This window comes from Leucopleurus acutus (assembly GCF_964270905.1).
Source record: "Leucopleurus acutus genome assembly, chromosome: 12".
NCBI lineage: Eukaryota > Metazoa > Chordata > Mammalia > Artiodactyla > Delphinidae > Leucopleurus > Leucopleurus acutus.
This window is the reverse complement of record NC_139154.1, coordinates 82,063,786-82,087,328: the sequence shown is the minus strand read 5'-3', so window position 1 is coordinate 82,087,328 and position 23,543 is coordinate 82,063,786. Positions and strand designations below refer to the sequence as shown.

General features: G+C 34.6%; 1 protein-coding gene across 3 annotated transcripts in view; it reads left to right on the top strand.

Annotated features, from left to right (window-relative positions):
* Positions 1–23,543, top strand: part of VPS54 (VPS54 subunit of GARP complex) — a 93,207-nt gene that overhangs the window by 31,523 nt on the left and 38,141 nt on the right. For all 3 annotated transcript variants that reach the window (XM_082851340.1, XM_082851338.1, XM_082851339.1), the window contains exons 4-10: positions 2,760–2,838; positions 5,230–5,264; positions 7,324–7,455; positions 10,618–11,003; positions 18,904–19,030; positions 20,008–20,115; positions 22,663–22,718. In XM_082851340.1, the coding sequence (XP_082707466.1) occupies positions 2,760–2,838; positions 5,230–5,264; positions 7,324–7,455; positions 10,618–11,003; positions 18,904–19,030; positions 20,008–20,115; positions 22,663–22,718 (923 nt within the window). The remainder of the gene's footprint in view (positions 1–2,759; positions 2,839–5,229; positions 5,265–7,323; positions 7,456–10,617; positions 11,004–18,903; positions 19,031–20,007; positions 20,116–22,662; positions 22,719–23,543) is intronic.

Below are 23,543 nucleotides of genomic sequence, written 5' to 3'. Positions count from 1 at the left end.
AAGCTGGTTTAGTGGTGCAGGACTGTTAGCTTTTAGCTTTTGCTTGTCTGTTAAACTCTTTATCTCTCCTTCAGGTTTGTGATAACCTTGCTGGGTTGAGTATTCTTGGCTGTAGGTTATTTCCTTTCATTATTTTGAGTGTATCCTGCCAATCCCTTCCGGCATGTAAAATTTCTGCTGAAAAGTCAGCTGATAGTCTTATGGGAGTTCCCTCATACATACTTAGTTGCTTTTCTCTTGCTGCTTTTATGATTCTGTATTTATAATCTTTTTTTTTTTTTTTTTTACCATTTTCATTTTAATGTGTCTTGGTGTGGACCTCTTTGGGTCATCTTGCTTGGGACTCTCTGTGCTTCCTGGACCTGGATATACGTTTCTTTCCCCAGGTTAGGGAAGTTTCCAGCTATTATTTTTCCAAACAAGTTGTCTGCCATTTTTTTCTCTCTCTTCTCCTTCTGGGACCCCTATAATGTGAATGTTAGTATGCTTAATGTTGTCCCAGAGGTCTCAAACTACTTTTTTTTATTCTTTTTTCTTTTTTCTGTTCAGCTTCTGTGATTCCCACTACTTCCTCTTCGAGACTGCTGAAGAGATCTGTATCATCTAATCTACTGTTGATTCCTTCTAGTTTCAGTTATTGTATTCTTCAGCTCTGTTTGGTTCTTTATATTTTCTAACTCTTTGTTGAAATTTTCACAGTTTTCACTCATTCTCCTCCTGAGTTTGGTGAGTATCTTTATTATTACCTTGACTTTTTAGTGGAGGTGATTGCTTATCTCCACTTGGTTTAGTTCTTTTTTTGAGGTTATGTCTTGTTCCTTTGTTTGGAACATATACCTCCGTCTCCTTATTTTGCCCAATTCTCTGTGTTTATTTCTGTGTGTTAGGTCGGTTATATTTCCTGATCGTGGAGAAGTGGTCTTAAGTAGGATATGTCCTGTGGGGTACAGCAACATGCTCCCCTCTGGTTACCAGAGCTATATCCTATAGGGGTAGCCCCTATGTGGGGCTGCATGTGCCCTACTTTGTGGGGGGGCCAACTACTGTGGGTGCACTGGTAGGCATGGCTGGCCTCCGGCCTGATTGGCTTTGAGGCTGTGCCTCATGCAGTGGCCATGGGCCTTCTGGAGGGTGGGGCTGGGGCCCCATGTGGCTATCTCTTCAGCCTTGGGTGGGTTCAGGGCTGGTGCTGGCCTGCTGGTGGGCAGGGCTGGGTTCCCAGTGCTAATAGACTAGAGGGAGGATTCCAAAATGGTGCTCATCAGCACTGGTGTTATTGCAGTGCAACAAGCTCCCAAACTGGCTGCTCCCATCATCTCTATTCCCTGGAGAGGTCCCAGTTGCCTCCTGCCTCTTTCAGAGGCTCTCCAGCATTGTCCAGTGGGTCTGCCCCAAGCTCCTTTCAAACAACTGCCTCTGGCTCGGACTCAGAGCATGTGAGATTTTGCATGCACCCTTTAAGAGCAGAGACTCTGTTTCCTATAGCTCTCCAGCTCTCCTGAACATAAGATCCACTAGTTTGCAAAGTCACACATGCTGGAGTCTCATCTTCCCAGCACAGGACCCTGGACTGGGGAGCCTGATGTGGGGCTCAGACCCCTTGCTCCTTGGGGAGGACCTCTATAATTGTGATATTTCTCCCATTTGTGGGTCCCTGACCCAGGCGAGTGGGTCATACCTCTACCCCTCCTACCTGTCTTGCTGTAGTTTCTTCTCTGTGTCTTTAGTTGTGAAAAATCTTTTCTGCTATTCTTCAGGTTCTCATTGATAGTTGCTCTGTAAATAGTTATAATTTTGGTGTGTCTGTGGGAGGAAGTGAGTTCAAGGTCTTCCTACTCCACTGTCTTGGCCACCTCCACCAATGATTTTAACTGGTAAATTTCATGTTGTGTATATTTCACCACAAAAAATGGACAAGGGATCTGAACAGGCATTTCACCAAAGAAAAGATACAGATGGCTAGTAAGCATATGAAAAATTGCCTGACATCATATGTCTATAGGGAATTGCAAATTAAAACAAGGTGCCACTACACGTCCTTTAGAATGACGAAAATCCAAAATGCTGTCAAGACCAAATGCTGGCAAGGATGTGGCTAATAGGAACTCTTATTCATTGTGCACAGGAATGCAGAATAGTACAGCCACTTTGGAGACAGTCCTGTAGTTTCTGATAGAACTGCTCTCAGAATGCTGCAGGGATAATACTATTAGCCCAGGGTTTTTTCCTTACCACACTCCACTTTCCCATATGTCCTGTGTATGGTATCTCAAAAGATAACAGTGTTGTTAGTGGTCATCTAACCTGAACTCAGAGTGGGGTTTCTTTCTGTCTTTCCTTTTTTCTTTTTGGACTCAGAGGAAGTATTAACTACTAATCTGTCTTTCAATCTTAGGTATATAGGTTTAAAATTTTCTTGCTTATTTTTAAAAAGTTATTTTCTTAATTGATTTCTGTTATAAGAATAAGGATTTTTTATTTGCTTTCCCACTTCATTCTAAGTTTATGGAGATTTTACTATAATTGTATAAAATGGGATGAGTATAAGTATATAGACATTCACACACCTCAGTGGTATTTGGTTTATTAAGCATACTTGTTACTTGTATTTAAGTTCAAGAGGCTAGTGATTTCATATTAGAAAAATTTAGAACTTATTTGGTATATTCTTATATTCTGTTTTGTTAAATATTTTAATGCTTTGAATACTCATATTGCCACACAGCATTGATCACATTATTTATTTGTCTTTTTATTAGAGAGAGAAGATTCATGAGAGATGCAAGAAAATTTGTCCTCCTAAAGATACCTTTGACAGGACTCTCTTACATACGCATGGTATGAATATGTGCTCTTTGTAGCATAGCATAAATATTAATGAACAAAATCTTAATTTGAGGACCTTGTTGACTATCATATCTAATTTTTATTTCTAGTGAAATTTCTATAGCCTGCAATCATAATCTTTTCTAAAAGGTTTAAAGAGAAAAATCATGGATCTGATGGTAGTGTTATCCTTCAGTTCAACAAATAGTTATTTAATATTCAGGTGCTTTGTACTTTGCTTGTTGCCTAAAAATAAATGAATAAGAAATAGTCCCTGTCCTCAAGAAACTGATGGTCTCCTGAGCAAGGTTAAACAAACCAACACTGTATATCAGGCAGTAAGTTCAGCATGGTAATATTGTAAAGAGTTCCTAACTTAGCTTTATAAAAACTGGAGTTGATGAGGATTGTCTGTGTTTTAAACTAACTATCAAGAAATATTTATGTGCAAAAAGGCATTTCAGGAAAGGGGACAGTTTATGCAAAGCCGTAGAGTCAAGAGGGAAATTAGCATGTTCTGGGACCTGCAAGAGTTCAGTATGCTGGCTCCACTGGGAGCAAGAAATGAGGCTGAAGAAGTAGGTAGGAGTCAGATCATGAAGAGCCTTGTATATCATGCTAAGACATTTTTCTTTTCTAAAAGCAGTATAGAGTTACAAAATATTTTAAAACAGACATGATCAGAGTTATGATTATATATTTCACTGTGAAAGAAGTTGTGGGTAGTAAATTTATAGATGATGATAAAACTGGAGGCAAGAATACAGTAGAAGCCTATTGCAGTAATACAAGTGAGAAATCATGTGTTCCTTATAGCAGTTATAATGAGGATGGAGAGGAAATTAGGTCTTTAAGAGATGCCTCAGAAATGGAGGCACAGGTTTTGGTGGTCAGTCATTTGTTAGTAATGGAGCAAGATGATTCAAGGATGATTCCCACATTTCTTGCTTGGGCAGCTGGCTAGGTGAGAGAGGTAGTATTGGAGAAGGAAGTTTGGAGGAGATAGAGGCTGGTTTAATTGAAGTTTTGCATAGAAGGAGGAGTCTGGTATGCAACCCAGAGCTCAGAAAAGAGATCTAGGCTGGAGATACAAGTATGATAGACATTATCATAGACAGTATGCTAGACAATAGCATGGTAGTTGAATCCAAGGGCACAGGTGGGATCACCCGGGAGGATGTGAGTAGTAAGGAGAAGAGAACTGATGATAGAACACTAGGAGGCTGTCACATTTAAGAAGGAGTAGAAAATGTACCTGTGAAGGAGACTAAAAAGAAGTAGTCAGAGAGATAGGAGAGTCAACCAAGAGAGAGTTCCACCTTAGAGATGGAAGGTAGTTAGAATTTCAAAGAAGTGCGAATAATTAGTCTACAGTGTCAGAATACTTCAGGGATAGATCAGGTTTGCACTCTGAGAAATCTCTGTGGATTTGGCAATTGGGGAGATCTTAGGGAGAACATTTAGACTGGAGTAGTAGTTACAGAAATTTCAATACTATGTATTAAGGAGTGAGTACAAGAGTAGGAAGTGGAGACTGCCAATATGGATGTGACTTGAAGATTTGAAATGTTAAGGTATTGACTGGAGGGAACAGAATCCCTCTAGTTTGTTTCTACTAGCAGTTGTGCTAGAAGAATGTTTTTGCATGGCCAGGATTAGATGAGGCAAGAGAGGTATCTGCATAATACTGAGAGGAGTGCTTCCTTAAATTTTGCACCTGAGGTTCTCCCTTGCCTCAACCTACTCTAGGCCCTGAGTTTTATCTTTCTTCTTCTTCTTCTTCTTTTTTAATCGAAGAGAACTGAGCATGTTTATATGCAGAGAGAAAAGAGCTATTAAAATGTTAAAGATATGGAGAGGCAGGGTAATTGATGCGGGCTCAGAGAAGAGGCAGGAGAGGATGGAGTCTGAGTACAGAAAGCTTAGTTTTGGAAAGGAGGGTACCTTGTCTGAAATCTGATTGGTGAGACGAAGATAAAGGAGGTTCTTTTGCAAGAAGTTTGTAGAGGATACAAACTAAGATGTCTAAGAAGAAAACTACTACGGCATTAAAAATTTTTTTGATCATAGGAAATACTGGATGGGATGGTGGATCTTTTGAACAATAAAAATAGCATTTCTATAAGATAGCACCAAGCTTTCTGTGTCCATTTAAAAAAGACTTGAATACATTTAGTTGTTTTATTGCTACTAAACAATTGATTAAAATTATTTGAAACATACTCACTGCTTTGCCTACTCCTAGGTATACAGAAGGTGTTTGATATTTGTTGAAGAAAGAAACTTAAATCGTTATTTAATTGTGACCTAGTATAGTATTGAATCTGTCAAAATATATTTTATGGAAATAAAATGAAAACAAGTTTTAAAAAATCATATTTTCCCTTTTCCATTTTAAAATAGATAAATCCAGGACAGATCTGGAGCAAGTACCTAAGGTAACAAAACCTAAAAAATGAGAATACAGCTTTTTAATATTTGATCTTTAATTTTGCCTTGTAAGAAGCTTTCACTGGGCTGTTTTCTGATGCTTTGACCACTTTGCCTCTTCTGGGACTTTCTTACTTTTCTTCTCTCTCTTTTGCATGATCAATCTCTTCTTTATCACCAAAACCTACAAATATGTTTAAATGTTTTCATTTTAAAATATAATTTTATTGGTCTTATTACCCCTCCAAATTATTAGGGATATTTTCTTTGTATGAAGAATTTTGTAGAGATGTGTGATAGATGAGTGTTTTTTTGTTTTTCTTTTTTTTTCTGGGGAAGGAGTCCATTGCATTCATCATATTCTCAAAGAGGTCTGTGATAATTGCTCTTTAGGGTGCAAAGAGACAGAAGGATGAAAGACAGAAACAAAAAGGAAAGGGCAGTCATTTTTAAAGTTCTTTGATTCCTACAAAATAAAATTCAAACTGTAATTTAAGGCCCTTAATTATTCACTTCCATCATAGGCACACTCTTAACTTTTGCCTACTAATCTTTACACATTCTTTACTTCAGCCAGACTTTTTTGCTGGCTCCATGCTTTACTTGCAGTGTTCCTTTAGCCTGGAAGACTTTTCTCTTATCTCCCCATATCTAATCCTTTATAGTTTTTGCTTAAATGACAACTTTACATGAATACATTTCCTCCAAATGAAGATCATTGGCCCCTTTGCCAAACTGCCATAGCATTTTATCTAGACCCCTGCCTTCCCTTTTAAGGCATTTGTCACTCTTTCCCTTATAAAATATTTCTGTATATATTTTATCACATCCCTTGGGCTAAAGATCCTTGAGATTAGGACCTCTGGAATAATTTAGCTTTGTTTCCACCTTAGTGCCTAGCATAAGAGTAAAATCATAGATAGTCAACATTTATTGAATTAATCAATACTTTCAGTTATACTAGAGGGACTAGAAAATATACTCATGTCCCTAGTTATATTTCCCTATCACATTCATACTAATTTTTGGATATGGGTCATATGAATCAGTGAATATAATAAAATATAACATAGAAATTAATTGATTAAACCATGTTTCAGGCCTTATGCTATGTGCTGGAATAGAAAGATTAATAATCTATAAATCCAGTCTTATAGGAACATATGGTCTGGGGGAGATATACATATTAAGTAAAAATACTTATGAAATATGAGATAAATAAGTATGCATGGTATACTTGTGTTTAGAGATGGGGTTAAATAAATTTTGTGAAGTATGAGGTAAATAAAACTCTTAATGCCATTCTAAGAGAGTTTGGTCTGTCAGTCATGGGAATCCATTGAGAGATTTAAAAAGAGAAGTTAATTCAGTTATAATTGCATTTTAAAGATATATGGAGGATAGATTAGGGAAGGACATCAGTAAGTAGACATTTACTATAATCCAGAGATAATGAGGAGCTGCAGAAATACTGTGGAGATAGAGTAGAGAGGAGATTCAAGTGATAATGAGGAAATATTAATGGTAGTACTTGGTGCGCAGATGGATGTGGTATACAAGGGAAAGGAGCAGTCTCTTCATAAAATTGAATTTGTTTTGGTTTTAAAATTTATGTCTAATCTAAAAAAGAAAGTTTGAAAGAATTTTGAGCAAGAGAAAATAGAAATATAAGTATAGAGATATTGATATTTGACATTTTTAAAAAACCACTATCAGTGGGAAATAATACAGAAATTTTAGGATAAGTATGATATCTCCCTTTTGTATGTGCCCAGTGGGACTGCATTCGTGAGTTTGACCAGGTAGTAATGGAATGACCATCTCTGTTGGTAAAGGCAAAAAAACATTTTTCTATCTTTCATGAGCATTTTTAGCTTGATGAAACATTATTTATATATTTTTCTTCTACAGATTTTTGTATAAATAACTCAACTTATTATCACTTGCTTTTTCTGTATATGCCTGAGATTCAAGTTAATTATTGTTTAATGGTCTTATGATGTTAGAAGGGATAATGGATGTAAAGAAAATGTTTATCTAATTGAGGGAAATGCATTTTTTTAATAGATTTTTATGAAACCAGATTTTGCCTTGGACGATTCCTTAACTTTTAATTCAGTTTTACCATGGTCTCATTTTAATACTGCTGGTGGAAAAGGAAATCGTGATGCAGCTTCCTCAAAGTTGCTACAAGAAAAGGTAGTTTCTTTTTTACTTTTCCCATGTAGAAAACTATTTTAATTAAGTGGTACTGTTTGTGTGAGTTCAGAGTTAGTTATTTAGTAGGCACTAATTCCTTTAATTTCATCTTTATTGTTACTGATAATTAGAACCCTTCAGATCTTAACTGATAAAGTAATAGCACTTTGTGTCAATGCAATACAAGTTGTGCTGTTGAAAAAGGAAAAGGTTATTATTTGAGTGCTTCTTATCTGAAACAGCAGTTGATAGCAATCTCAATTGAAAGGATGTATTAGATAACACAATTAATTGTTTTACATTTATTCCAAACAGTATATTGGCTAATTTTATATTCTTTATGACTTAAAGCACAGAAAATTAACTTTTCCTGAGGTACTGTTTTTCCTCGTTTACACATAGTAATGATGATTATTTTGAAGCAAAAATAGCATAGTTAAAAAATGCCTTGTTCCTTTAGCTTTGCAAAGCGTAGCCTTTTGCGTGTTATTAGTCAACAGTTTTTCAAAATTTTACAGTGTTCTATATTTCAGAAGTCAACATCTTGAAAGTCATTTAAAATGTAAAACTTTAAACATAACTCATAGATCAAGAATCTTTTAAAACTGGAATAGGAAGTAAAGACCTTTGATCTCTGTTCTTTCTTAGCATTCAGTTTAGAGCTTTTCTAAAACTGACTGTGGTTCCTAAACTGAGATGAAAGCATTTCATTTTAGTCAGGCGACAGCTCTTGGCAGTCTGAAAGCTTGCCTCAGGTAGACTATTCAATAAGTTGGGTCCAGTCCTCAGCAACTGAAGAAAGGGCTACTTAGGGAGGAGGAGAGGAGAAGAAATGTGGGGAAAGAATCGTGAGTATTCCGTTTCTCACAGTTGAAAATGAAAATGAATTCACTTTTTTTTTTTTTGGCAACATTTTCATCTATAAAGGTTTTCCTTGAATAAGAATAAATTCACAAATCTTATGAAAACAATGGATATATAGACACAGACTCACTCCCAGACTACGTTTTCACATTCCAAGTGTATCCCCTGGTAGAATACCTTAAAAGAGAAAAACAACAAAAGCGAATAAAAATTTCACCAATCTATACAGATACTTTTAGGAATACTTTAAAAACTGTTCCCTTTATAGAATTTTACTCGGAAATGAATTATGAAAATATTATGCCTTTGAAAAGAATAGATCGATGGAGTATTGATAAATTGCAGAAATCTTTGAAATTCAAATGAAACAATTTTCTCATGCTAAATGTTTAAAGTGACTAAAGTAATGGAAATTTTTTTTTTTTTGGTAAGTTGCAGAATCAGCTTTATTACATTTACATTTTGTCTCCTCATTCTGCTCTGTTCTCAGAAAAGGAATGGAAGACAGGATTCCAAGACAGGATTCAAACTCACTGTATGATTGACAGCACCCATTTTATCTTGCTAGTTTTAAAGAGGGGATGCTACAACCAGGATTAGGGAAATTTTTGTCCTATTGTAGTACTGCTACCCAAAGTGCTGGTCTGCGATGAGACAATGAGTTTGCTCTAGAACGTACATCATTTCACTGCTTCCTTCATTAAGAAAGTCTTTCTATGAAAAAGCAATACCGTGGGCTTAGTGATGTAGTTGATTTAATTTCCAGCAGAGTTCCTCATTTCATCATGGACCTGTTAAACAGTTCACAAACTGGCAGCAGCATATAAACTACATTCTGAGTACCCCTGTCCTACAGGAGTTACTTTTTCTCCATTTTCTGAAGATTGAGTCTACTTTAGCTTGTGATGTACCTAAGTACCTTCATCCCCATATTGCTTTTTAGGTAAATAAATGAACAGCTGTTGAAGGTTAAAAAAAAAACAGCAAAAGAGTATAAATGCAACAGATTTAAACTATAGAAGAATGTCTTGTTTGTAACCTATTATATATTATAATAGATTATTGAAGGAGCTGTATTGAAGATATGCATGATCCTGCATGGTTTTAATGAGACAGGCTTGGTGACCAAATAATCCTCTAATTTTATGAGACCTAAATGTTGAAAGCCCATTAACCCTTTAACACTACAAATTCTCCTGAGATGTTCAGAGATAATTCTTAAAGTTTGAGCTATAGGAAGAATAGGAAGAATCTAGAAGTAAAAAAGTGGGAGAGAAATGGAAAAATAATATAGCCAAAGAAGGCATATGCAGTTATGAAGGAAGAAAAGACAACTCAAGTTTTAGAAGTCCATATTTGAAATTAGAAAGCATTCTTAATACATGTTACTCCAGGAATTAATTTTGGTAGTATTACAAATAAGATATATATATGAACTAATTGTTTCAGTCAACTGTTTAAGAGGAAAACACATTGGAAATAAACTGAGTTTTATAAATTGATAAAAGAATAATTGTTGAAATGTGAAATTAACAGCTTAAAAAAAAAGATCCAGGTGAATTCTAGTACTCTCTGTAATTTGTGGCTGGATCACCAATCTGTCTTTCATGAATTCTCTAACGTTTTGAGGCAGCATGGTACAGTAGAAAGAACTTCACTTTTTGAGTTAGACAAACCTGGGTTCGAATTTCAGTTTTTCTACTTACTAATCATATGACTTTATTCAAGTTATTTAATGTTTCTGAGCCTCATTGTCCTCAACTGTAAAATAAAATAATAATAATACCTGTATTCCAAGATTGTTAAAATTAGAAGATGATGTATATAAAATACCAGTGCCTGGTACATAGAAAGCCAGTAAATGGTAACTATAATCATCTTTCAGTCAGATAAATGATACATTATATTGGTGATGGCAGTGATGTGTGGAGGTTAAGGAACTCAATCATTCTGTCTCAGATCTTGGAACTTCTAAAACTAGATTATAATCTGAGATGACTGTGGGCTACTTTTACTCTCTAGAAAGTAGTTGGTGTCTGGAGGACAGTAATGGCAGGAGCAGAGGAAGAAGGTAAATCACCTTCTATGCTTTTGTCTTACATTTATTAATTTTGGGCTCTACCTTTCATCTCCCTTCTATTTTGTATGCCTAGTATCAAGCATCACATAATCAAACAGTTCACACAGTGGGATTTAAAATGCATGTAGAAATATTGTATCGTTTTCAGAAAGTATTTGGGTAGTTAAGGTATACTTATAATATGCTGTGATTTTTTTTTCTTTTCCTTTCCTCTTAAGCTGAGCCATTATCTGGATATTGTGGAAGTAAACATTGCTCACCAGATCTCTCTACGTTCAGAAGCATTTTTTCATGCAATGACCTCTCAACACGAATTGCAGGACTACCTCAAGAAAACTTCCCAGGCTGTAAAAATGCTTCGAGATAAAATTGCACAGATTGATAAAGTAATGTGTGAAGGATCACTACACATTTTAAGACTGGCACTTACCAGAAATAATTGTGTTAAAGTATACAATAAACTGAAATTAATGGCCACTGTACACCAGACTCAGCCTACAGTACAGGTGTTGTTATCTACTTCTGAATTTGTTGGAGCATTGGACTTAATAGCAACAACGCAAGAGGTTCTACAGCAGGAACTTCAGGGCATTCACAGCTTCCGGTATGTCCATTAAGTAAGCCATTAGAAATAATGTTAGAACTTTCTAAAGGATAAATTTTAGTGTGTAACGTTAGCTGAAAATCTATGAATGTGTTAGAGTTACAAGGGTATTTTTTTCTTCCAGATTGATCTGTTTAATAATGTTATCATTCTGATATTTTAGTCTTACTAAAACAAACAAAAATCATAAGGACCAATATTTACAGAGACATTTGGATAAAGAAGTAAAATTAAATTTTCTAGCAGATGAAATCAACGAAGGGCCAGTCACAGCTTTGAAAATTATTTTTTGAAAATGTTGAAGTAGTTTTGTGTCAAGATAATAGATAAAGGTGGAAAAAGGAATACTAGTATAGCTGAAATTAAGTTCATTTTAAAAGCCATTGAATAAGTTTTAAATTAGATAATTATTAAAATTCATTTCTCATTTACAGTCTATCACATTGCAAAAAATTCCACACGATGATGGAAAAGACCCAATTTCTTCCAAGTTTTTATTTTGAAAATACCTTTAAGATTAGGGTTTTAGTTATTTTATGTGAGATCATGTCATATGTTTAATTTACAGATTACACCAATTGTAAGCCATCAAAATTTCATTCAGTTAAGCAGGCTTGCAGTTTCCTTGTTGAAGTTCCTATCTGCTGGGAAACATTATACTACTGAGTGACTACAAAGAAGTTTTATGGGAGATGTGCTCTGTAACTTAATATATTCTGGAAAGGTTATCTTTAATATAAGTTTATTTTAATTGAATTATAAGTTCTTATTGACTAAGGATATGTAATTGGAATATTTATTTTGAAAGCACTTTTAAAAAGTTGGCCCAATTTTAATTATGCAAGTGAATGATTGATTCATTTATTCAAGAAATGGTTATTGATTACATGACAGACACCAGGCAGAATACTGGGAATATAGCCATGAACAAAGCAGAGATGCTTTCTGCTCTGTTTCTACAATTTATTTGATAGGAGGGAGACAGAAATTACTGGGTAGTTATTATACAGTACAGTACAGTACGATGATGAAGTACAGATTACTATGGATCCTAACCTTAGGGGAAGAACCTTATCCAGACTTGAATGTTTACAGAAAAAGTTTGGATCACAAACCTCTTTGAGAATCTATTGAAAGCTGTGGATGGACCTTCTTTCCATAAAAATATACCTGTACATAAAATTTTGCAATCAATTTTGGGTGGTTTGTAGTCCTTTGAGGCCTACTTTGGATTTCTCAGCATGGGAACCCAGGGTGACTAAATGATTTTTAGTTTCCCCTTTACCTCTGAAAATTTAAATATTTCTCTTTTTTGAATGTGTATATGGCATATATTTTTAAAATAAATAATATTAATTTTGTCAGTATTTTAGCAAAATGGACTTCTGTAATGACAGAAGCTGTGTTTTTTCTTGTCACCACTATATTATATGAATTTGATGAATATTGGGAGCTGTTTCTAGAAAGTAGAGTGCTTTATCCTCTGAATAGAGCAATAGAAGCAAAGATTAAATGCTTGCCTGCTAAACACAAATTCTGAAACTGTTCTCATTTTTACTCCAAAGGTCATGCAGTTTATTTTATTTCATTTTCCTGACTCATAAGTTTATGCCTAATAATACTGATGAAAAATTTAGTTCTCCAAAGCTATCTGGAAAATATTTAAGAACAGGGTTGGATATTTATTCCCAGTAGATTATGATTTATCAGAAGGCAGAATGAAAATTTTATAATCTTTTAATTATCTTGAGCTCAAGAAAGAGTTTACCTTTATTTTCATCCTTACTTTTTTTGTTTGTACCTTAACTCAAAGGACAAAATATTCTTCATAAAAAAGTGTATATGATTTTTTAAAAGACTTTCAAATATTCTGATTATCTATGTTTTGTTTTTTTTGTTTTTCTTTGTTTTTTTTTTTTTTTTGTGGTATGTGGGCCTCTCACTGTTGTGGCCTCTCCCGTCGCGGAGCACAGGCTCCAGACGCGCAGGCTCAGCGGCCATGGCTCACGGGCCCAGGCGCTCCGCGGCATGTGGGATCTTCCCGGACTGGGGCACGAACCCGTGTCCTCTGCATCGGCAGGCGGACTCTCAACCTCTGCGCTACCAGGGAAGCCCCTGATTATCTATGTTTTACTCAAATATCTACTATTATTTTTTTTAGAACCTGCACATTTGTAAAGAGTGTTTATTCTTCATATAAAATATAATATATATGAAAATATATTTGAACCTTGATATCTTGCAGGTTTCGTATAGAAAAGATTCAGTTACCTTGAAATTCAGGGATATAATGTTGTTATTTTCTGTTTCTTACTGTAAAGGTTTATGTAGAAACTTCAGTTTTCACCACTGTTAATTTTTTTTTCTTTATTACTTACTACCACCATTACTGTACTACTGCCACCACTACAAAACCTAAGAACGTTTTTTGAATACTTTGGTATTCCGTACCAGTGCTAAGAATATTGCATATATTATTTGATCCCCCTCCCCACTCCAAAAAAACCCTTCTATGAGATAGATAGTTTTATCCCCATTTTAATAGATAAGGAAACTAGAGCATTGAAAATCTTAGATAACTTGCTCCAAGTCATACAGCAAGTTATAAAACAGTAGAGTCAAGATTCAACCCAGATCTCATCGGACCCAAGAGTTATGTATACTTTTTAATATATTTGATTGAGGTTTTGTAGGACCTCAAATAGATCACTCTGAACATCAGTGCTAATTTTCTAGTGCAATAGATGTTAAACTGTGGGCAACTGAGTTGGAGGTTTGCTGAGCTAGGAATCTACCATAGTAATAGATTTTAGGATAAAAATTAATGAAACTAGTTTTTCTACTCGTACGTCGTCGTCTTCTCCTTCTTCTCCTTCTTCTTCTCCTCCTCCTCCCTCTCCCCCCTCCCCCTCCTCCTCCTCTTCTTCTTCTTCTTCTTCCTTCTTCATTTCTTCTCCTTCTTCTCCTCCTTCTGCTCCTTCTCCTCCTTCTCCTCCTTCTCCTTCTTCTCCTCCTCCTCCCCTCCCCCTCCCCTCCTCCTTCTCCTCCCCCTCCCCTCCTCCTTCTCCTCCCCCTCCTCCTCCTCCCCCTCCTCCTCCTCCTCCTTCTCCTCCCCTCCCCCTCCTTCTCCCTCTTCTCCTTCTTCTCCTCCTTCTCCTCCTTTTCCTCCTTCTCCTCCTCCTCCTCCTCTTCCTTCTCCTCCCTCCTCCTCTCCCCCTCCCCCTCCCCCTCTCCCCCTCCCCCTCCTCCTCCCTCTTCTTCTTGAAAGAAAAGGTGGAAAACATTCAGAGTTAATTATAGGTTCTAGCTTATTATGATTTCATTGATCAGAGGCCACCTTGGGATTCCACTTAAGGGATTTTTAGTAGTAGGATTGGAAGTAGTATTTTTAGTAGTAGGATTGGAAGTAGTAAAAGGTATTTAACATCTTCTTTACTCCTATATAATCTCCCATAATTTAGATCTTGAAAACATTATGATATGAAAACATCCACATTGTGTGCTCTGAGGTGAAGCCAAAACAACAGATTTTCTGCTATTTGATGAAACTAGTATTACTGTAGGGTTTATTGATATGTAAGTTTCTGTGATAAAAGCAACACAAAGGTCATTGTAGTGAACCCACAGCTTAGTAGAAGTTCTGAATTCATGTACAAATTGAGGCATATTAAAGTAGAAAGTATTAGAATTGCTCCAATTTGTTTAGCTGGATATATGAGCCTATGTACTTTTTCAGAAAGTGATTTTTAGTTACTTGTCTGTCATTTCAGGAGATTTCTTTCACCACTGTAAAGTATTATATGTGATTATTAGGATACATACTTTTAAAATGAACTGTTAGCAGATTTATCTATTAAATATTTTTGGTAAGGTTAATAATAATATACAGGCCAGTATAATTGCATCTATTGTTAAAGTAGTCTAAAATATTTTAAAAACAGCAAGGATGAATAGGTGAATCCTATAAAACACTAATTCTAGAAATTTTATTTAGGGATTTGCTTAGGCAAATCTTTTTATATATGTTATCATATACCTGTGAGTACATAATAAATACTATTTGATGTTAGTATTGAGATTCATATCTGCTCTTCTTTATTATATTTGTCAGACTTTAAAATTACTCAAGATGTGTAAAAATGAAGCTACTCAGTTATTTTTGACAATATCTGATGTTAAATAGAACGTCACATTTAAGTTATTAGGCTGAAATGATAGAGTTTTATTACTTTGATGCCCAAACATCAGTAGATACAGTCCTATGGACTTCCTACCATAATTCTTTGTTGGGATTTGCTGAAGACTATTTGTACCTGAAGGTAACACATACTTGGGTGTTAACCTCTAGTCTGCATTTAAAAGGAATTTTTGATCTTTATAAAAATCAATTAACTGAGAACGAAGCAATGTTAAATTTATGTGTGGATTCATATCCTACCCTGCTTTTTAAAACTTATTGAAAACTGAAACATACACAAAAATAGAGGAAATTATATGAAGAGAGTTATATGAAGCTGGATAAATTGCATATCACCTGTGAGTTATTAACTCATAGCCAACTTGGTTTTCTCTATATGCCTCCCCCTACTCCTGGATTATTTTGAAACAAATCCAAAACATGATTTCATTTCATCCGTAAGTATTTCATTATGTATCTCTGAAAGATAAAGATCTTTAAAAACATAACTCGAATATCATTCATAGTTTCAAATAGCTAGTCAGTGTTCAGATTTTCCTATTTCTCTCAAAATTCTTTTCACAGTGTATTTGTTGAAACAGGATCCAAATAATAACAACTGTATATTACAATTGGTTGATATATTTCAAATGTCTTTTGATATATAGTTCTCCATTCTTCTCATTTTCTCCCTTTCAAAATATTTATTGAAGAAATTGAGTTGTCTTTGTAGTGCTTCTCACAGTCTGGATTTTGCCAACTGCATCCCCATGTTTAGTGTGTTTTCCTTTTACTTGTATTTTCTATAAACTGGTAGTTAGATTTAAAGCCTTGATCAGATTTAAGTTTTTCTTTTTGGTAAGAGTACCTAATAGGTGTATTTCAGCCAAGAGGCATATATCTGGTTGTCTCTTTTTTCATGAAATTAGCAGCCATTTGGTGATCATTGCCTAGATTTATCATCTCATTATGGGTTGCAAATCATGATATTCTAATTCTAAACTTCCTTATTCATTTGTTAATGCAATATTTCTATAAAGCCATATTTCTCCATAACAATTACTTGGTAATTCTGAAGGACAGTTCTTACAAGGATAGGCAAGATAAAGTCTAGGTTCTTTTCCTTTATTTAGCAGTTTTTAAAATAATGAATTGAAAAATGTAGCATCTTCCAAATGTTTTATAAGCACATGGATTTATATATATTTGAAGTATTAAGGTTTTTTTTAATCGATGTTCATATTGTCCTATCTTTTGTAGGAACCTCCTCAAGTCCTTTTGATTCTATGAGTAGTCATTAATGGTTTTCTTCATGTTATGACAGGATATTCATATTATACATTTTCTGCCCCATATTTGTAAACTGCCATTTCTCTAAGGAGCCCTAGTTTCTTTTAGTAGGAAATGGTATTTAGAAATTACAATCTAGGTATCAGAGGTGTTCCTTGCTACTGGATTGGTCATGATCTCTAGGCCTTTTTAGTGGGAAGAGCTAGAAAATAATTTTCCCTCTTTTTCTTAAGGTATATCCCTTGTGGTATGAATGGATAAATTACTGTGTTTTAAAGTCACTTGAAATAATTCCTCTTTGTGTAGATTTGCCTGTACTTTGATACATAGTTAAGTTCATTTGTTTCATTTGCTTTTGATATTCAAAGATTGCTGTTTTTAAATGTACTATTGTTTTACAACTATGTTAAGTAGTTACATAGTTCCAAAGTCAAATCTATAAAACAAAAAATATTCAGAGAAATTTAACTTCTATCTTGGTTCTCTTCCTCTGTACCTACTCCTACAAGTCATTTAAAAAAGTTTTAGTTTATGTTTATTTATCCATCTCTCTGTCTGTCCCTCATCTTAGATAAGCATTAGCATACTGTACATACTTTTCTCCACCGTGGGGTTTTTATCTTACAGTATATACCCTGTAGATCATGCTACAGTATGCATTCTCAATGGGGGATATCACCCAAAGGGGGGAAAAGTTTGTTCTTGAAGGGTGAAAAAAACTCTTGGATTTTACAATGGTTTGTGGCCCTCCAAAGACCACAGTACATAAACGGATTTACAGTATATCTGTGATATTAAAACTTCATGGGGAGTGATTAGAAATAAAAATATCTGAAAGACTTTTTAAGGGGGCAGTAGTTGAGAAACTGCTCTGTAGCAGTATATAGTATATTAATTGGTATTCCTCGATTCTTTTAAAAGTGTTATAGGGTCTATTATGATATATTTAACTAGCCTTCTGTTGGTCAGCATTTGGGTTGTTTCCATTCCTTTGCAATTACCAACAGTGCTGCAATGAATGTATGTTCTTTTGTCATTTACCAGTGTATCTTTGAGATGGATTCTGAGAAGTCAGATTCCTAGGTCAAAGGCTAATTGCCTATGTAATTTTGCAAGACACTGCCAAATTCCTTTTATGGCAGTGTTTTAGTTTGTAAGAGTGGATATGTTATAAATTAGTTTATTGTGAGATGTTGTCACCATTTATGAGAACCTTGTCAGACTTCTAATTAGCTGTGAGAAATATAATTTTCATATTGCAAAAAGCACATTTATGTTATTTCACTTATCAGATTTTTTCTAAAAGTATCACTGCACTACTTACCATATTGTTGTTCATAAAAGAAGAACAACGGATCTGTCTAAAAGGTCACATGCTTTAATTTTTTTTAATGTGCTATATCTGGTCATAGTAAAGACAGTTGCTAACATTAAGGGCTTGTTTTTCAAGTAAAAGTAGCATAAACTTTTAAAATGTTTTTATAATTAATTATAAATGTTTACATTTAAGATAAATTTCACTTAATTTTTGAAATGCCTTGGACCAACTAGATTACCTAGGTTTCTTCAACCCATTGTTTTTATGAAACTATTAGATTGTGTGGCAAAAATCCCTTTGGATATGACGGTATTCATCCTTAGTGCCCTTCAGAGCAGGGATTAACTACCTGGGACCACTCTTGTCACTTGGACAGTACTTACTTTTTCTAGGGAGAAGGTTCCAAATCTCTTTAGTAATACTTGCCCTCACCACCCCTACAACTCTGCCAAAATTAGAGTCCTGCTCACTTTAACCCCAGCCAGGATCTGCAGGTACTGAAGAGGTGGACTAAAAAGGAACATCATACTTCATGAGAAGAAGTTCCATGGATAGATTATAGCTCAGTGACTTTAGATCTTCACTCATGTGTTCTAATGACTTTAATGGCCTGAGGGATATTGCACAGTAACTCAAACTGATTCTGACGGAGGTTGAGCTGAGTCAGTCTCGCCTATAGTCCTTCAAATATTTATAGGTACCCAGAACAGGGCCTGGTGCATAGTAAGCGCTTGTATTTATTACATACGTGAATGGCTGGGGAGCTACTGACATTTATATTCAGTAAGTGGTTAATGAGGAAAGGACTTAGAATATCTGAATATTTTGTCTGTGAAAAGCAGACTAAAAAGCAGTCATGAAGTTTTCTAGAACCAAGTTTCCTATAGTATATTTAACTGTTTGGAGGTTAAGATATACAGAGAAAAATAGAATTTGGGAGATGATGTGAAACTGTCGCAGTTATTTTTGTTAAGTTAAAAGACTGTATTTTACTAAAACATCACCTTGTTGCACAAGTACTGTCAGCTAGAAAAGTTTTGCTGACGGGTTCCCTTGATCGTGGAGTAAATCTGGGTTTTTAATAAATGAGGTAACATTTCCCTCTTCCTTTGTAGGCATTTGGGATCACAGCTTTGTGAATTAGAAAAACTGATAGATAAAATGATGATTGCAGAATTTTCTACTTATTCTCACAGTGACTTAAATAGACCATTGGAAGATGACTGTCAAATTTTAGAAGAGGTATGTCTTTTGAACTGTAGAATGAAATTGATGTCATTGCTTAGTGTTATTTCCTAACAGCCTTAGTTTAGAACACGTTCTCCTCAGGTTATAGTGAGCAAAATTATCTTCAATATCAAGCCTGTGAGACCTATGAAATCTTTCACTAAGTATGTGACTTTAGGAAGCACACAGTTGTTTATTATCCTGTGAAATTAGAGAATAAATAATTTTGTAGCTTAATTAGAAATGGGAGTTAAAATGAAGTCTTTATATGGCTTACTACCCAAGTTCCAAATATAGATATAGGATGTAGATATAGAATGAATTAACTTATATCCATGTATATGCATGTATTGGAGTGTGTCTTTTATAAAAAGTGATCATTATTATATGGTAACTTATCAGTCATTCACATTCACTGAGCACCTATTATGAACATGTTTCATGCATATGCATGTACAAATATATCATATTTGGTAACTTATCTAGTAACTTCTCAATGCTGATTATTGCCAAGAATTTGTAAAGAATCCAAAAAGCCCTGATAGCAGCCTAAGTAGTTAAAGAGATTTTTGTAAATGTTAGCAGTTAATGCTCCACAAATAATCCAGGTCATCATTCCAGTCTTCTAGACCACTAATTAGAAAGCACCGGGCTCATAGAGTATTTATTGGTCATCAGGGTTTCAGAATAATACTTTCTAGCTACTTACTGAAACTAGACCAAAATATACTCATATTGTTTTGTCCCCAAACCGGCTTCATTTGATCCACTATAGTAGGATAGGATTTACCTGCTTTAGAATAATGACTCCAAAAATCTGATGACAAGATTGCTATGGAAAGGGGTTTTTAAGCCTTTTAGAAAATACCAAAAGGAGGATAGAGATTTGAGGGTCAAACAATAAAACCCTTGACGTTGATTATTTCTACCTCTAAGTGAGATTATTTTGTATTTGAATTTTGACATTGTATACCCTTCTTTTATTTTAACAGGAAAGACTAGTATCTCTTGTATTTGGACTTTTAAAACAAAGAAAACTTAATTTTTTAGAAATATATAGTGAAGAAATGATTATTACAGCAAAGAATATCATTAAACAGGTAATTATACTTTTTAATTTGATATATTTTCATCTAGACTCTTTTGTGAAGTTTATTTTTACATGATCCTGTAATAATACATGCAGTATCATAGTAATATTTTCTCATTTATTAAAAAATTTTAAATATAGAAAAATAGAAGAAAGAAAAACATAGCCCTACCAGTCAAAAAGATTATCACTTTAAGAATATTTCTAGGGCTTCCCTGGTGGCGCAGTGGTTGGGAGTCCACCTGCCGATGCAGGGGACATGGGTTCGTGCCCCCATCCGGGAAGATCCCACATGCCGCGGAGCAGCTGGGCCCGTGAGCCATGGCTGCTGGGCCTGTGCGTCCGGAGCCTGTGCACTGCAGCGGGAGAGGCCACAGCAGTGAGAGGGCCCCGTACCGAAAAAAAAAAAAAAAAGAATATTTCTAAGCATAAGTTGTTACTGGTGTTTATCATTGGTGCTCTCATACTGTATATATAATTTTGAATTGTATTATATATTTCCGTTTGAATCATAACATAAGCATTTGCTCATAAGCCTTCAGAAATATCACTTTTAATGGTTGTATAAAATACCATCAACATTATGTTAGTTAAACCTGTTTAAACTTTCCTCTGTGTTAAATATTTAGATCATTTTCATTTCGGTACTATAAAGAGCACTGTGACAAACATCTTTGGTATACTTTGGTATAAAGTCTTGTTTGTTTGGTTTCTCATATTTAAGACTATTTTTCTTATAACTGATTCCTGAAGTGGAACTATTGGTCAGAGAGTGAAATGTATTTTTAAATTGTTTGATACATAGAGCTGAATTGCTTTTTTTCTAAAAACGTTTTACCAATAGTATATACTTTCACCAGCGTTTCTTCTTACTCTGATCTCTAAGAAATTATAATTGTAAACTAAAATCTATTTGTTTTTTTTTAGTCTTCCCTGATTTTTTTCCCAAGCTAATTGGTATTTATTACAACACAATTGGCATAAAGTGATAAAGTGGAATTGTCAGACATTTTACATCTGCATTACTTTTAGAAATTAAAAGAAAAAGCTTACCATCTACAATGCTATCAAAGTTTCAGTATTTGTCATCTACTCATTAGAAAGTAGATATACATTTTAAGGTTATTTCAGTTTTAAAGATGTGAAATTCAAGTTGCCGCTATATTTCATGAGATACAATTTTTTTCCATAAGCAGTTTTTTTTTTTACATCTTTATTGGAGTACAATTGCTTTACAATGTTGTGTTAGTTTCCTCTGTACAACAAAGTGAATCAGCTATATGTATACACTTCCCTGATTTTTGTTTTGACTTTCTATTCAGATAAATCTCATTCTCTGAACTTTAGTTTTTCTGTGTGTGAAAAAGAACAATTTTGAATGAATTTCTTAGGCTTAATTGATCATCATCATTAGGTTGAATGTACATTTCTTAGTTTTTAATGTTTAAATAAAACAAGCAAGAAAAATGTTACAATCACCCCATCTTTTACCTCTTTCAAACATTGACTAAAACACCATATTTTAAAATTATCACTACCACTTCCAAAAATTGTTGATAACTAGCACTAAATATACATGTATATTATAGCTTAGCAATTCTACTTCTAGGTAATTTACCCAGCAGAAATTCATACCTAGTCTCACCAAAGACAGCACAAGCATTCCATGGCAGCATATTTGTAATAAAAAACCGGAAAAACTCAAATTTTATCATCAGTAAAAAAGATAAATAGAATTGTAGCATATTTACATCATTGAATACTATACAGCAATGAGAATGAATAAACTACATGGAACAACATGGATATTCACATACATAAGGTGGAGCCAAAGAAGCCAGACACGGAAGAGTACACACTGTATGATTCCACTTACGTAAAATTCAAACACGGGCAAAATTAATCTGTGGTGTTAGAAATCAGGATAGTAATGTCTTTTGGGAGGAAGTAGTGACCAGGAGGGGAGCAGGAGGGGCTTACTGGTAATATTCAGTTTCATAATCTGAGCTCTGGTTAAATAGGTGCACTCCATTTATAAAAAAAATATTGAGCTATAAACATAATTTGTACAGTTTTCTGTATGTATATTATACTTTTAAACAGTTTTTAAAAACTGCTCTGTTTTAATTCCTAGACTTCTAAAGTCTGAGCATTTATTTTTTAAAACCTTAAACTGTTGCACGTGTTGCAAGGAAGTGTGACCTCCAAAATGAATTTCTTTTGGAATTTTAGTATGGGGCTTATACCATGTCCTAAGTATTATAGTTCTATGGGGGTTTTGTGTGTGTGCGTGTGTGTTTGTGTGTGTTGTGTGTGTATTTGTGTGTGAACAGTTTTAAATAGTAGGAAATTGTGATTAATACAGTTCAAGCATACCCTGGAATAATTATTTAATAGGGTAAAGGTAATGCTGCAGTTTTTTTAAACACCTTGAGGTGTAAGAGGAGAAGTTTGGTCAGATAATTATAGTCATTGAGGGCCTTATTAATATACAAATGAACATGTAGTACTTAAAGTTCTAAAGACATTAATCAAATTTTTTTCTTAAATTTTGCAGTGTGTGATTAATAAAGTTTCACAAATAGAAGACATAGACACAGATGTTGTTTTGAAGTAAGTATAAATATTAAGTTGGGGTTACCAGTCAGGGAAAAGATAACGCATTAGAATAATCTAAGGAGGATTTAGTTCAGGAATTATTTGCTAAGGTGTGGGCAGAGTGTAGGAAAATCACAAGTGATAGTGAAGTACCTTTAAGGGACAAAGAAAGAGAGCAGTTAATGGAATTCAGGAGAAGAAGATGTAAGTAGCTGAAAAAAAAAAAGTCTTTTAGTAGTTGAAGTGATCTTCAGTGGAGGGAGGCAGTCATCCTGAGGTAACCCCTCAGGGATGGAGACAGACTATTAGCACCTTTCCTCCTTTCAGTCTTTTGTAAGGGCTCCTCACTGGCCAAGCCCAGCAGGTCAGCCTCCCAGGGCAGAGAGAGGGTGGAGAGGATACAACGTCATATGGAGGGTGGAAATTGAAGAGGAGTAATGGTGTTAAATTTAAATTATTTAGCTATATAATTAAAACCCAGTTAGCTTTGAGAAGTTTGAGTACATGATTTTGAATTGCCCGTGTCTATAATTTTTTGTTTTCCCCTTGAAATAACTATTCTTATTTTAAGGAAAACAGTGATAAATATTTTATGACTATGAATTTCTTGTTCATATAGGTATCTAAACTTTATTAACTGGTCTAAGATATGAATAGTAATATGGATAACTGTAAAACTTCTCTGGGCCAGACTCATAGAATGAGGATTGTGGAGTTTTAATTTCCACACTATTACCTAGTGAAAGCTCAGTTTCAGAATTAGTTGAAGCAATCCTAATAATGCAGGGATCACTAGTAGCTGGAAAAATTAAGTTACTGGACCTTTGCTAAAAGCCCTAT